General features: G+C 52.2%; 1 protein-coding gene across 1 annotated transcript in view; it reads left to right on the top strand.

Annotated features, from left to right (window-relative positions):
* The window catches only part of WNT3A (Wnt family member 3A), a 46812-nt gene extending 36080 nt beyond the window's left edge, over positions 1-10732 (top strand). The window contains exons 3-4 of the mRNA XM_065874999.1: positions 4171-4436; positions 10253-10732. Of these exons, the coding sequence (XP_065731071.1) occupies positions 4171-4436; positions 10253-10732 (746 nt within the window). The remainder of the gene's footprint in view (positions 1-4170; positions 4437-10252) is intronic.
* The last annotated feature ends 3503 nt before the right edge of the window (positions 10733-14235 follow it).

Here is a 14235-nt window from a genome sequence, read left to right on the forward strand (position 1 = left end):
GGCTTGGAGAATCTGAGCCTTGAGAAGGGCCACCAGAGACGATGCCGTGGAGGAGGCGCCAGCTTGTGTGCAGTGGGTTCCAGGAATGCCCAGGACATACTGGCTCTACCCTGCCCTGGGAGGGGTGGTAAGGAACCCCCAGGCCACCAGCTCACAGCCCCTAACCCAGGGTCATTGCCTGGGCAGGAGGGCAGATACCACACCAGGGCCCTGGAAGGGTGAGAATCAGAATCTGAGCCCACCCTCTAAGGAGTTGGAGGTGGGGGACAACCTGAGTCCTTGAAAAGACAGAATAAGGGCAGGGGTTCTTCTGAGTGGAGGGACGAGAAGGAAAGGGGTCTGTGTCCATGCAGTTGTTTGTTCGTGGTGCTTTGAGTCAGCAGAAGGTAGCTCTAGGCTGGTCTGTAACTAATCAGTTGTATTATAAAAGGAAAACGGGGCAGGGGCTTCAAGTGTCCTGAGGAGGCAGCTGCCTGGCTGACATTTGGGAAAAGGAGCAGTGAGGGGAGCTGTCTTGAATTCATTCAAGGACAAGCTGAGTAGAGAGGGGCAGAGAGCCAGGTCCCATGGGGTAGTCCTGCCCAGGTGGGCTCAGACCCTCCTGGACTCCCTGCCCCAGCCCAGGGCCCGTGCCCTCTCCTCTGACCAGGCTCTCACTCCCCAACAACCATCTGTGGGATGGGCTGGGACTCCAGGTTAGAAACAAAAGGTGAACAGGACACAGCCCCCAGCTCAGGGAGCTTTCAGGCAGAACGGATGTAAGAGGGTGCTCCTGAAGCACCTGGGGAGCCCGAGGGCTCCAGGGCCAGGTGTGGACCGAACCCAGACTGCAGGGTCAGGACCCTGGTCTGTGCCTCAAAGAGCAGGGATGGGGACATGACAGATGCACATGAGCAGAGAAGCAGTTGGAAAGAACCCAAGGGAAGGATGAGGGCTGAGTGTGGCTGGAGGCCAGGGAGTGGTGGACGGGGCTGAGAGGGCAGGAGGTGGGGCAGAGTCAGCCTGTGTGTGAGCCAAGCAAGGACACAGTGGCAAGAACTGGAGAAGGGCTGGGCGGAGCCAGATGGGCACTGGACAAAACGCTCCTCCTACAGTATGTGTGAGTGTGTGTATGGGCATGTGCGTGCATACCTGTGTAAGAGTGTGTGCCTACGTGTGTGTCTGTGGATGTGTGTGCATACATATATTGGTGAGAGAGTGAGAGAGAGAGTGTGTGTGTGTGTGTGTGTGTTACGTGTGTGTGGATGGGTGGGGGAAGCTGGAAGCTGGAGGTGCCTGTCCCAACTAGGAACCCCTTCTGGTGCAACTGGGAGATACTGCGGGCTGGACTCATGGTGAAGAGCCAGGAGAGGCAGGATGGGTCAGGGCCATTTCGGGAGGCCAGAGCAGCCTTCAGACTTGGGCAGTCCCCAACCAAGCTGTCAGTGGGAGGCTGACAGAGAAGAAATGGGGAGTCCCTTTCTGGGTTTGTGGCTGGGTGCTTACCACCTGGGAGTTTCCAGAAAGCAGCAAGAGTCCAGGCCTGCTCTGGGCAAAACATGGGGGGTACACAGGTTGGCCAGGGCCTGCAGAGGACCATCCAGAACTGTTGGCAAATCCACAGAGTCACCAAAAGCAGGGTGGGGCCTGACAGCTATCGGGAGGCTCGTGCAGAGGGCACTTCCTCAGACACATCTCACACTGTGTGTTCTTGGTATAGGAGTGAATGTGCTCTTTTCAGTGGCAGGTGTGTGTGGATGTGTATGAAGATGTGTGGATGAGTGTGTGCACATTGCTGGCTGGAACTCTATCTTACCATTTTCCTGCCCCTGCCACCTGAGCTTTGGGACACACGTGCTCAGATGCAAACCTGGGAGCAGGCGAGACCACGCAGCTGGAGGAAGTGTGGGGAGCAACACAAAACTTCTACTCACTCCCCAGGGTGAAACCCACCTGTCCCTCCCCCTGCCAGGACAAATGCCTCCAGGGCACTGATGTGGGGTGAGGAGACAGCAGCCCCCTTTGATAACTCTCCTGTAGCCATTTGGAGCCCTAGCAGTGTCCAGGCCTGCAGTGGGGCATCTGCCCACGAGGAGCCCAGGGACACAGCAGGGCACACACCCCTTGTCTGGCACAGAAGGTCCTAGTTGGTCCTGTTCCTACATCTCTCCTGTTCACTCCACAGCCCATAGCATTCATTTTAGCCTAGGATTTTAAAATTCCTGCTAATCAGCAGGTAAGCTCCACGAGGGCCTCTTGCTCCCTGACGTTTCTCCAGCAGGGCTTGGCAAACAGCAGCTACTCACACACACACATGTGGAATGGCGAGTCCAGGAGTGAGTCCTATCAGCTCACACGGGACCCAGGGCACCCCCAGGCCCTTGTCCTCCACCTGGAGTGGATCGTGGCTTGGCGCCCTTGAAGAAATGTTTACACACACTCAGGAGGCATGATGCATTCATTCATCCCGTCTGGGGAAGCCTGGCTGGAAGTCCAGCCTCTGCAAATTCCAGGCTGTCCCCCGCATGCCCTGTACTTCCCTCTGGTCCTGCCAGCCCAACCCCTCCCCACCTGAGGCCCTGCCCTTATGGGCCTCCCCATGCAGAATACCCCTGCCCCCTGCTTTTCCTCTGTCGATTTCCTGCCTGTCCTTTGAGACCAGCTCCTTTAGGCTTCTGTCTACCGGGGTCAGGCTAGGCCTCCCACACCCAGCGACCCCCTGCAGCTGGCCTCGCCAAGGCAGGCCTCCCTTGACTCCCTCACATGCCTGTCTCACCCAGTTCGGCCCCACCGGCTTTTCCTTCCCAAGCTCCAGCCATCACCCACTGGCGTTCTGAAAACCAACGCCACATCCCCTGACTCATTTTCTCCATGTGCAGAAAGAGAAGGCTGCATGCAGGCGGCAGCTCCAATACCGGGTCAGAGACAGCCTGGATGAGGTTCCTGGCAGGCATTCAGTTCCAGACCCAAGCACATGGGGCCAGCAGGAGGCGAGGTGCCAATGGAGGCACTGATCTTCGGAAGGTTCCAGAAGAGGCAGCCCTTCATCTGGGCCTCTCAGTACCTGGTGTCTGGAGTGGAAGAGGGGAAGGGTGTGCAGGCAGAAAAAGAGGCACAAGTGGGCAGCATGTGGACCAGGAGCCATGCCCTGGGCAGGGCTGTGGGAAGCCTCCAACCAGGACATCTGGGCACGGGGGCTCCACCAAGGGTTGGTGGGACACTAGAAGGACCCTTTTTGTATGCCTTTTAATCAATCCGCATGATTGCTTTGAGATTCATCCATGCTCTTTCCTGGTATGCTAAATAGAATTCCATTTCATGGATGTGCCACAATTTTTAATTGAAATATAATTGACATATTATATTAGTTTAGGTGTACAGCATAATGATTCAATGTTTGTATATATTGTGAAACGATCACAACAATAAGTTTAGTTTAACATCTATTACCCCACACAGTTACAAGATATTTTCTTATGATGAGAACTTTTAAGATCTACGCTCTTAACTTTCTAATATACAATATTATTAACTCTAGTCACCATCTGTACATCACATACCCACGACTTATTTATTTTATGCCACAATTTTTCATCCATTCACCTGTTGATGGACATTTTGGAGCTGCCAGTTTGGGGCTATTACAAATAACGCTGCAGTGACATTTGCTTCCTGGTCTTTGCAGGGACACAGGTTTCCTCCAGGGTAAATACCTCAGAGGTGAATGACCAGGTCATAGGGTAGGTGTATGTTTTCAACAAGCTGCCAAATCCATTTCCAAGGGGCAGCACCAGTTTCCTTCCAGCCAGCAGTGTACAGCGTTCTGATTTCTCCACATCCTCACCAGCACTGGTTATGACCTGACTTTCTGATTTCAGCCGTCATTGCTGTTCTCCATGACAAGTTATGTCCAGCATCTTGCCTTGGGCTCCTTAGCCCTCCGTATACTTTCTTTGGGGAAGCTCTCCCTCCTCCTTGGGTCCTCCCTCGGCTACGCGCGCTCCTGTCCCACCGCAGCCCTGCCTCCCCGACTCCCATTACTGTACCGCGGTTACCGTGCTGCGAGTCTAGCACCCCACGCCCACTGTGAGTACCCAGGACCCAGCCCGGGAAGAGGCAGCCACGCCCCCACGCCAGTCCCACCACCTCAGCCCTGCCGGGTCCTGCCAACCACGTCGCCTCTTTCCGCAGCCACCCGGGAGTCCGCCTTTGTGCACGCCATCGCTTCCGCCGGCGTAGCCTTCGCTGTGACACGCTCGTGCGCCGAGGGCTCCGCTGCCATCTGCGGCTGCAGCAGCCGCCACCAGGGTTCGCCCGGTGAGGGCTGGAAGTGGGGCGGCTGCAGTGAGGACATCGAGTTCGGAGGGATGGTGTCCCGGGAGTTCGCAGACGCGCGGGAGAACCGACCAGACGCTCGCTCCGCCATGAACCGCCACAACAATGAGGCTGGGCGCCAGGTACGCCCGCGGCCCCCGCCCCCATCCTGGGTTGTGGACCCGAGAGCCCTGAGACCACACCCCTGAGGGTCCCTGGGAAATAGAAAATTTCTGAGCAGGGTATGTGCCCTGGTCCCTTGAGGAGTATGGCATGGTGTAGGCAGGGTGGTGGGCTGTGGGAGGGATGTATGTATATGGTGGCCAGGCTGGGGGTCTGCTCACCTCCTGCCCAGCGGTGTCTGAAACACAGGGCTGTCCAGTTGCTCCACGAGGTCTAGGGCATTCCCACAGTATGGCAGGTCCACCTGTGCAGCTGGGGTCACAAGGAAGGAGGGATGGGAGAAAGGCCCGCCCTGCAGGAGCTCCTGCACATCCAGGGAGGGAGACAGCCAGGCTGCTACACCACAGTGTGGTAAGTTCTACGATGAAGAAATGCACGCACACAAGGTGATCTGGACATAGTGGAGAGGTCAGACCCGGGCTGGATTCTCAAAAAAGACTTCTCGCAGAGGTGGTGAGTGGAGCCAAGCAGAATAATTGGCAGTTATCTAGGTGAAGGGAAACCAGGAGAGCCTCTGGGTAGCTCAGAGGTGAAAGAATGCATGTGAGTTAGTCCAGGTAGAATATGGAGAACAGAGGAAGAAAAAGATTTGGGGGATGGAAAGGCTGGCAGAGACCAAGCTGTACAGGGCTTTGTGAGCCCTTCTGAAAAGGGGGCTTAGTGAACCTAGTCAGAGGTTCAGTGGGGCACTGCTGATAGGAAGTGATACGTGTAGGGACTGAAAAGTGTTCGTCAGAGTTGGCCCTGGCCTTGGCCAGTGGAACCAGGGCACTGCAGAGAGCTGAAGAGTGAACACTTAACTTCTGGCAACAGGGAACTAGGTGACTCCCATTAATCTTCCAGCTAAAGACAGGTACAAATGTAGGATGAAGTGTAAAAAGTACCCTTTAAAAGCATAGAATACTCACCTGTATAAGTTACCTGATTTATCACAGGGAAGATAGTGCTGCAGAGGGGGAAGTGGTCTTTTCAATAAGTGGTGCTCAGTCAATTGGATAACAATGTGGAAAAAAATTAGTCTTGACCCCTACCTCACATCATATAAAAAATCAATTTCCCATTTCCAAATGGGAAAGATAAAACAAAGAATGTTTTAGAAGAAAACATAGAAGAACATCTCTGTGACCTTGGAGTAGGCAAAGATTTCCTAAACAGGCCAAAGAAGCACTCACGATGAAAGAAAAATGTAATAATGTGGACTATATTAAAATTTATAAAAAGGCACCGCCGTGAAACTGAAAAGGCGATCCACACAGAAGGAGACGTTCACAATATATACACACAACAAGTATATGAAAGTTATAGTATAAAAAGAACAAAAAGACTAATAACCCAATAGAAAAGTTGGCTGAAAAATGGAAAGCCACTTCACAGAAGAAAATCTAGAAATGTCCAATAAATATGTGAAAAGGTGATCAATATCATTAGTCATCAAGGAGATGCTGTTAGAATATATGCCCTGGAGAGGGGAGAGTATAACAACTGGAACAGAGCATGGTGGGAGTTCCTGAGGAGCTGGTGTCCTGAGGCTGGTAATTCATGAAATTTTGTCATATTCCATGCTTATGATATGTAAACTTTTGCATGTATATTGCACTTCCATAAAATAATTGTTAGGTGTCAAATAACTAACCATATAGTGAGGAATTAGCAGTCCAAAGTCCAGGAGAAGACAAGACTCTGAACCTGGTGCCTGGGGCAGCTTTTGTCCAGGGATCATTTGCTGGTCTGGGAAAAAAGTGCATATGCTGAGCTGCATTTCCAGCAGCCTCACAGAGCTAAAAGGGGCCCACCAAAGGTGCTATGTCTAGGAAAAAAACTCCTTGGTTTAGGCTGGGATCCCGAGGAGTAAAGGAAAATCAGAAGTAGACAAGCCCTTATGCACATGTACAGGCTAGTAAAATCTCTAGACTGAATGGATTAAGGTGATCCCAAATTGCTGGTATCCCCATGTACCTGGAGAAAGCAGATAAATCCTCTTTGGAGGATGATAACCTTATGCTAGGCTGAAATTTTTTACTACAAACAACTTTTCAAACACAATGTTCAACACATAATCAAAGATAACCTGTTAAATGAGTGATAGTCAGCAAAACAAAACAAAACAACAACAAAAAAAAACAGAAACAAGACTCAAATACTGGAATCATTAGACATAGATTATGAGAAAAAATATGCTTACTTATGTTCACAAAGCTAAAATGTAAGATTTGGGAAAGAATCCCATAGAAATTGTAGACCTGAAGAATGAATGGGAGTTTCCAGTTAAAGATGACAAACAAAATACAAATATTTTCCTCTGCATTCTCCTAGAACTGCACTAAAATGACAATGAATTAATTTTAAGATACATAAATAGACTATTGAGAACATGGAAAACAGAAAAGGTGACAATGGCAACAAAATTTTGAAAGCAAAAAGCAGATAGATGAATACTCACTATCTTAGTACACTCAAGAAAGCTGAATCTTAAGCCAGTAGAGAACTCTGAGAATCAACCAAGGAATTTCTAGTATCAGATATCTTGAGAAGTTGAGATAGATATGGGGCTGGAAACAGAAAGACTGGTCATTTGCTGGTCTGGGGAAAAAGTGTGTATGCTGAGCTGCATTTTCATTTTAAAGTCTATTTTAAAAGCACTTTTTAATGTACCAGCTCTTCTATCCAACATCTTGCATCCAGACAGCACCCCTCCATCACCATGGCCGAAGTCTGGAGGCTTATTCCCTAAAAAGGGTAAAGCAGAAGGTGTCTGGACTGCTGAGGGTGAGGCTGCCCAAGTGAAAGTAGTCTGGCTACATACACATTTGTCTTCCTAATGTCCTAGTGCCACAGTGAAGCTTGATTATGCTCTAGGCAGGAAAATGGAAGATTCTCCCCTGAGAATCAGACCATCCCAAGAGAAGAAACTTGAAGATTTTGAGGTGGGGGTTCCCCCAAAAGCAACGTGGCCAGATCACTCTACAGTGAGGGCCCAAGTAGATGAGTCCCTCCCATGTACAGGAGGTTCCAATAAGATTTTTGGCGCCCCACTTTCAAATATGAGCAGGCAGCCAAGGATCACTGAACATCTGAGGAAGGCCTCCAGCAACCACAAAGGTAAAGACCAAAATAAAGAAAAAAGAAACCCAGACTTATGGGAAAGAGACATTATAAAGGGATGAAAACTTCAAAAAACCATCAGTATCCCCAGAGAGATAAAACACTGAATCCATAAAATTGGAACAGGATGTTAATTTAAAAGAACATTCAGGGGAAAAAAGAAGCTCTTAGAGATTAAAAATAGGACAGCAAAAACAAAACTCTCAGCAGAAAGGTTAGAAGATAGTTGAGACTCGCTTCCCACAAAGTAGAGAAAAAAAGACAAGGAGATGGAAAATAGGAAAGAATAGAAAATATGGAGGATCTGTCCAAGAAAGACAATGATGAACATGAAGATGAGGAATTTGGTAAAGAAATAAGACAAGAAGGTTCCCAGGGCTGAAGAGCAGAAGTTCAGACAAAACAGGCCCCATAAGTGATTAGCACAAGAAAGGGGAAGACCCACATCAAAATTTGCTGTGAAATCCACAGCCTATGACACAGAAAAGCCTTCCAAGCTTCCCAGAAAACGCTTTGGTTTCATGCAAAGGATCAGGAATCAAAATGTCATCAGAATTTCTAAGAACAACAGTGAAAGCTAGAATAAAATAGAGTAATGCTTTCAGAATCCTGAGAGGGGGAAATATTTTAAGCCAAGACTTTTATACCCAGCTAAATCATCTTTTCAACTTTAAGTAGAAAAGATTTGTTTTCAGACATGCACGTTTCACAAAATTTACCAGAAGGCCTTTGAAAAAGATGTCTCCAAGAAGATGAAATCCATAGATCAGCTGGTGTGTTTGAAAGTCTTGAAGAGAATATTTATAGACAACGAAAGGAGTTAGTGAGACTGAACCTGTGATGAGTACATTAAAAACAGCAACAACACGGGGCTTCCCTGGTGGCGCAGTGGTTGGGAGTCCGCCTGCCGATGCAGGGGACACGGGTTTGTGCCCCAGTCCGGGAGGATCCCACGTGCCGCGGAGCGGCTGCGCCCGTGGGCCATGGCCGCTGGGCCTGCGAGTCCGGAGCCTGTGCTCCGCAACGGGAGAGGCCACAACGGTGAGAGGCCCGCATACCACAAAAACAAAACAAAACAAACAAACAAACAAAAAAACCAGCAACAACAAAACGTTTTGTAGAAAAGGAAAAGCTATCATGGCACGTGGCTCAACTAAGTATGACATTTACCACAGCCCCAATACTGTCAGCACTAAATTTTGATCTAACTGGAATTATGCTACAGATTTTAGTGTAGGCAGGGGGCTGGGAAAAGTGTGCATCAGAGTTGTGGAGTGAGGTCCCATGGAACCTCCATGGTGAGAGGTCCATAGACAATGCCAAACACTGAAAAATCAAGAAGTAGCAAGACAAGCATCTTATCAGAGGTGTAGAGGTACAAGGTGCTGCCTCAAGTGGTCAGGAAAGTGCTGTGAATGAGAGTGTGGGGGCAAAACTCCTGTTTTTCTTAATAGGTCTTAGGAACTCTTGGACCTTTCAAAGTATGTGCATATATAACTTTGATCAAGAGTAGAACTAAAACAAGAGACTGAGGAGGCAGAGATGGGAAGTGGCAGCTCCTCTCTGGAAAAGCTTGGTCACAAAAGAGAAGAGAATGGAGATTAGACAGAACTGGACTGCGGTGGGGGAATGTAATTTACAGATGCTCCTAAAAAAGTGCCAGTATGAGAGGGAAGGGTTGAAGAAAGAGCAGGCAGAGGGGGACAGGGTAGAGGCAGCATCTGGACACAGAGCCCACATGAAGCCTTAGATTTATCAATTTCTAGTAGCCACATTTTAAAAGGAAACAGGTGAAATTTGCTTTAATAATGAATTTTATTTAACCCAATATAGCCAACATGTTATTGCAATAATGCAATCAATATTAAAATTTTGAATGAGATATTTTACATCCTCTTCTTTTACGAAGTCTGGGGACTTAGTATGACCCAGCATGTGGTTTGCACTTAACAGCACTTCTCAATTTGGACCACCAGCCGCATCTCAGGATCTCACATGTGGCCAGTGCCCATGCTAGTGGCCAGTTCAGCCTTAGTTCTGATTATGCCACAGGACCTTTCACCCCCAGCCCCACTCCTTCCCCCAAAGAGAGAAGGGAAGACAACCTGACGTTGGGATGCCCACAGCAGAAACACATACAATCCTCAGCAACTCCCCTACAATCTGATAAAACCAGCTTCCTGGGCCCTGAAGGTCCCCTGCTCAAGCCACTACCATTATCCGTGCTCAGGTCAGCCCCTAGCCTTGCCACCCATCCCATGTACATCTCCTCTAGACGGAGGTCTTGGGTTTCCCCAGTCACAATGAACGACTTCCCTCCTACACCCCGGCACTTACATATCACATGTTACAGCCGCTTCTTTCCTTCACTCAACATAGATGGCCTAGAAGTAGACCCAGCCCAGGAGGGGGTCTCCCAGGCCCTGCCCTCCAGGGATCTTGGGTCTACCAGGGGAGCCACATGGCACAAGAACCTGTAGCACCACACGGAAGGGTGGTGCTGGAAGAGGGCACCTGCTCCACCCGGGAGTCCCGGAGCTTTATGGAGCAGGTGGGGGGACTGGGTTTGCCAGGTGAGTGGAGGGGGACTACAGGCAAGGAGTACAGCCACCCTACGTGGGAGGTGGGGAGACTGAGGGCCTGCCCTGACGCCCCTGCTTGCACGCTCCTGCAGGCCATCGCCAGCCACATGCACCTCAAGTGCAAGTGCCATGGGCTCTCGGGCAGCTGTGAGGTGAAGACCTGCTGGTGGTCGCAGCCCGACTTCCGTGCCATTGGTGACTTCCTCAAGGACAAGTATGACAGCGCCTCGGAGATGGTGGTGGAGAAGCACCGCGAGTCGCGCGGCTGGGTGGAGACCCTGCGGCCACGCTACACCTACTTCAAGGTGCCCACAGAGCGCGACCTGGTCTACTACGAGGCCTCGCCCAACTTCTGCGAGCCCAACCCCGAGACGGGATCCTTCGGCACGCGCGACCGCACCTGCAACGTGAGCTCGCACGGCATAGATGGCTGCGACCTGCTGTGCTGCGGTCGCGGCCACAACGCGCGCACCGAGCGGCGCAGGGAGAAGTGCCACTGCGTTTTCCACTGGTGCTGCTACGTGAGCTGCCAGGAGTGCGCGCGCATCTACGACGTGCACACCTGCAAGTAGTGGGCGCCGCACCGGGCTGGGGGTCCTCCCGGTGGCGGCGGGGGGGACTCCTCCATGGATGGGGCGGGGCTCTGGGATGGAGCTCCTGGAGGGTGGCGGGGTCCTCCGTGGTAGGACAGGGGTGAGGCTCATGAGTGGGATGGAGTTCTTCCCGACAGGTGTGGGGCCCTTCCTGGGGTGAAACTCGAGGGATGGGGCTCCTGGAGGGTGGCGGGGTCCTCTCTGGGGGCGGGGCTCCAGGGGTGGGGATTTAGCCTGCCATTACCTTCCTCCGAAGACCACATGTTTCCCTCCACCTGACCTCGTCGTGTAGAGCAGTATCTCCTGGCAGAATGAGCTGTGGAGAACCTGTGGGGGGCATCTTGTCCCCTTACCCTTCCCACTAAGGTATGAGGCCCATCCTACAACGATTCAGGTGCCTGGAGGCCTGTGGCACTCCTTCCTCAGTCTGATACCTGCCAACGCTCTCAACCAGGAACCCTATCAGGGAGAGCCTTTGCTGTGCAGAACCGCAAGAACCACCTGGGCTTGGGTGAAGGAGACAGGGCCTGACGGCAGTAGGCTGAGAAAGAGCCTAGAACACGAGGCCTGGCTCTGTCCTGGCTGCCCTGTGCTGGGCATCAGACACCCAGGCCCCAGCAAGGTGCCACTCAGCCTGGTCTGCTGTGCCTTCTACTTTGCAGCTGACAGAAACTCCTGCACCTGGCTCTCCTGTCTCCCTGTCTTCACATTCCCACTTGCACCCCATCGCATCCACAGAAGAGGAGCAAAGCCTGCTGTTCCAGTCTTGCTGTTGCCTCCCTCTTGGCCTAGCACCTCTCTCCACCTCCCTCATTCACAGCCCCTTGTAAGCGGAAGGCAAGATGGGAGCCACTGGCCTGTACTGCTGTCCAGGTCATACTCAGCTCCATACCCTGCCTTGGAGGCTCACTTTGGGTTGGGTTGTTTGGGAGATTGGGAGTCGGGGGGTGATCCCACACTGGTGCTACAGACAGAGGACCCAAAGACCCCAGAGGACTGGTCTCCTTCCCAGCCCCTCATAGCCAGGATGGACCCCCAGGTCCTGCTGCTGTGGCTATGGTACATCAGACCTACCCGCCACTGGCCACTGTTGTGGAGCCTCTGGTTGGCCGCTTGACTTGGCTCTGCTCACGTCTGACTCATCCATCCTGTCTGGGAATGAGCGAGACTGATGGACCTCTCAACCAATGCCCACAGGGGCTTCCTGCCAGGTGCTGCCATGCCAAGACCTCTCCTCCTCAGCCTCTGCCACTGTGAAATGTTGCCCAGCCCCCTGTCCCCGAGGCCCTACCCTCCAGGCAGGGGGAAGAGACAGTTGGGGCGGGGGGTGGGGAGGACAAGCTGCACGGCTCGCTAGGGATATGACCTTCCTCTGCCTTGAATTTTGCATTTTTGGTTTTAATTTTATTTCCAATGCTGCTATATCCACCATACATAGGAACTAGACAAACAGATGTGTTATTGTTGTTTTCTTTTTCTTTCTATGAAAGAAATTATTTTAGTCATAGCTTGTGAGTTTCAAACTATGGGGAAAGTAAAAACAAACAAACAAAAAACAAAAACGAAAAGAAGAAACAACCAAACAAACCTGTGGATTGTGCTGGATTTTTGGTGGTGGGTCAGCAAGGCATGGGGCCTGGATTGGTTGTGACCCTCTGGGAGGGGCCACGATGGGAGGTGGGGTGGGCATGCTTAGCTCAGAGACTCCTGGGGCCTCTGCAATAGCCTCCAGAGCCAGAATTCCAGGGGAAGGAAGAAGGATGGCCACTCCAAAGAAAGGAGGAAGCAGCCAGTGGTCTTGAAGTCTGGGGCGGGGTAGACTAGAGACCAGGGCAGAAGACCCCAATGGAAGTGCAGAGAAAGGGAAAAGGAGGCCTGCCTGTTGCAGGGGATGTACAGTGCAGTGAGCAGGGGACCATGGCAGCCCCGGGGGGAGACCCCATGCAAGTCAGTGGTGCAGCAGGACATCCACCAAGTCAGCTGAAAGCCACTTCCCCAGACATCCACAACATGCTTCATTCAGTTGACATTTGAGCACCAGCTACGTGGCCATGCTCCCTGGGCTTGGGGACATGGCCCCTGTGTGGGGTCCCCTTCTCAGCCCACCAGGGGTATTCTAGGAGCCCAGTCTGGTTGGGAGGACAGACATGTTCCCTCAATTTGAGGCTCACCAGCCTGAAGCCTGGAAATCAGGCAGCCGCTTCTCTCTGAGCCTGGCCTCCTTCTACCTCCTGCAAAAGCCACTTTAGAAGTCCAGCTCATGCAGCTGGAATCCAGTTGGGAGGTCATGAGGGACATCCCTCACTGGCAGAGAGCTGTTGCATGAACCCAAGAACTCCCAGGGGCTCCCTCCTGCCTCTGTCCATCCTCAGGTCAGAGGCTAGAGCTGACACTGGACCCCTGGCCTCCCCTCCACCATAGGGCATAGCTCAGGAATGCAAGTCTTGGCAGAGGTCGGCAGTCTCTCAATGTATGGTTGGCCAAATCCTGGCATCATGCTCAGAACCTTGGGATGGGGATCTTTCCGAGGCAGACAGGGAGAGCCTCAAGGACAAACGAGGCATTCTGTTGGCAGAAGCCTCACGTTGTCCCTCCATGGCTATTGCCTACATCCATCCATCCAGGGTATTTGGGGTATGCAGAGCTGGGTGGGCCTCTGAAAACTTAGGCTGCAGGAGCCAGGGGGTGAAGGAGTGGCTTTCTCAAGGCCACACCTTCATCTCTCCAAGCCAGGAGCAGGGTCCTTGCTTCTCTCTGCGTCCTTCCATGCCCCTCTCCCCACTACTACCACCACCTCTGAACGCTGCCCTGATATCCAGCCAGACCCACAAGGAGGGAGAAAGCTGAGGAGGCAGGGGTGGAGGGACAGGCTAGGACAGGTGGGGGCAGGGGGGAGATGATGCTGGAGCTGAGGGGAGGAGGCCTAGCCCCACCCACTCAAAGGTCGGGCCCAGCATAGCCACCCTACATGAGCCATATGCTGGAAGGGAGGGGGCTGGGAACAGACAGGAGCCTCGTAATTGGGAGGCCCGTGCCTGCTGAAAGCAGAGGGAGGGAAGTCCAATTCAGCTGGCTCCGTGGCTAGACATCAGGGCCACATGGTGTCCTTGAGAGTAGGGAATGAAGGGCCACCCTCTGCCAACAGAGAGTCATGGCTGGCTGGGCAGGGGTCCTGGACAGGGCTGTGCAGACCCATCGTGGGCAAGAATGTCCACTCCACACAGAGCCCTGCACTGGGAGAGAGTTGTGGTAGAGTGTGGGGAGCTGCCTGATGGATGGAGTGGGAACCCATCAAGGGAGGGAGGGAGGAGAGAAGGAAACATGGCTTCATCCCTCAAGACAGGACTCAGGGAACACCAACCCCACCACTTTACTGGCCACAGTGGTCTTTGCTGGAGGCTCCAAGCTACTGAAGACAGAGCCAGAAGAGGCCCAGTGAGGCTAAGGGACTAGAGACAGACGCAGGGCTCTGGACCCCAAAG

The sequence above is a fragment of the Phocoena phocoena genome, chromosome 3, assembly GCF_963924675.1.
Source record: "Phocoena phocoena chromosome 3, mPhoPho1.1, whole genome shotgun sequence".
NCBI lineage: Eukaryota > Metazoa > Chordata > Mammalia > Artiodactyla > Phocoenidae > Phocoena > Phocoena phocoena.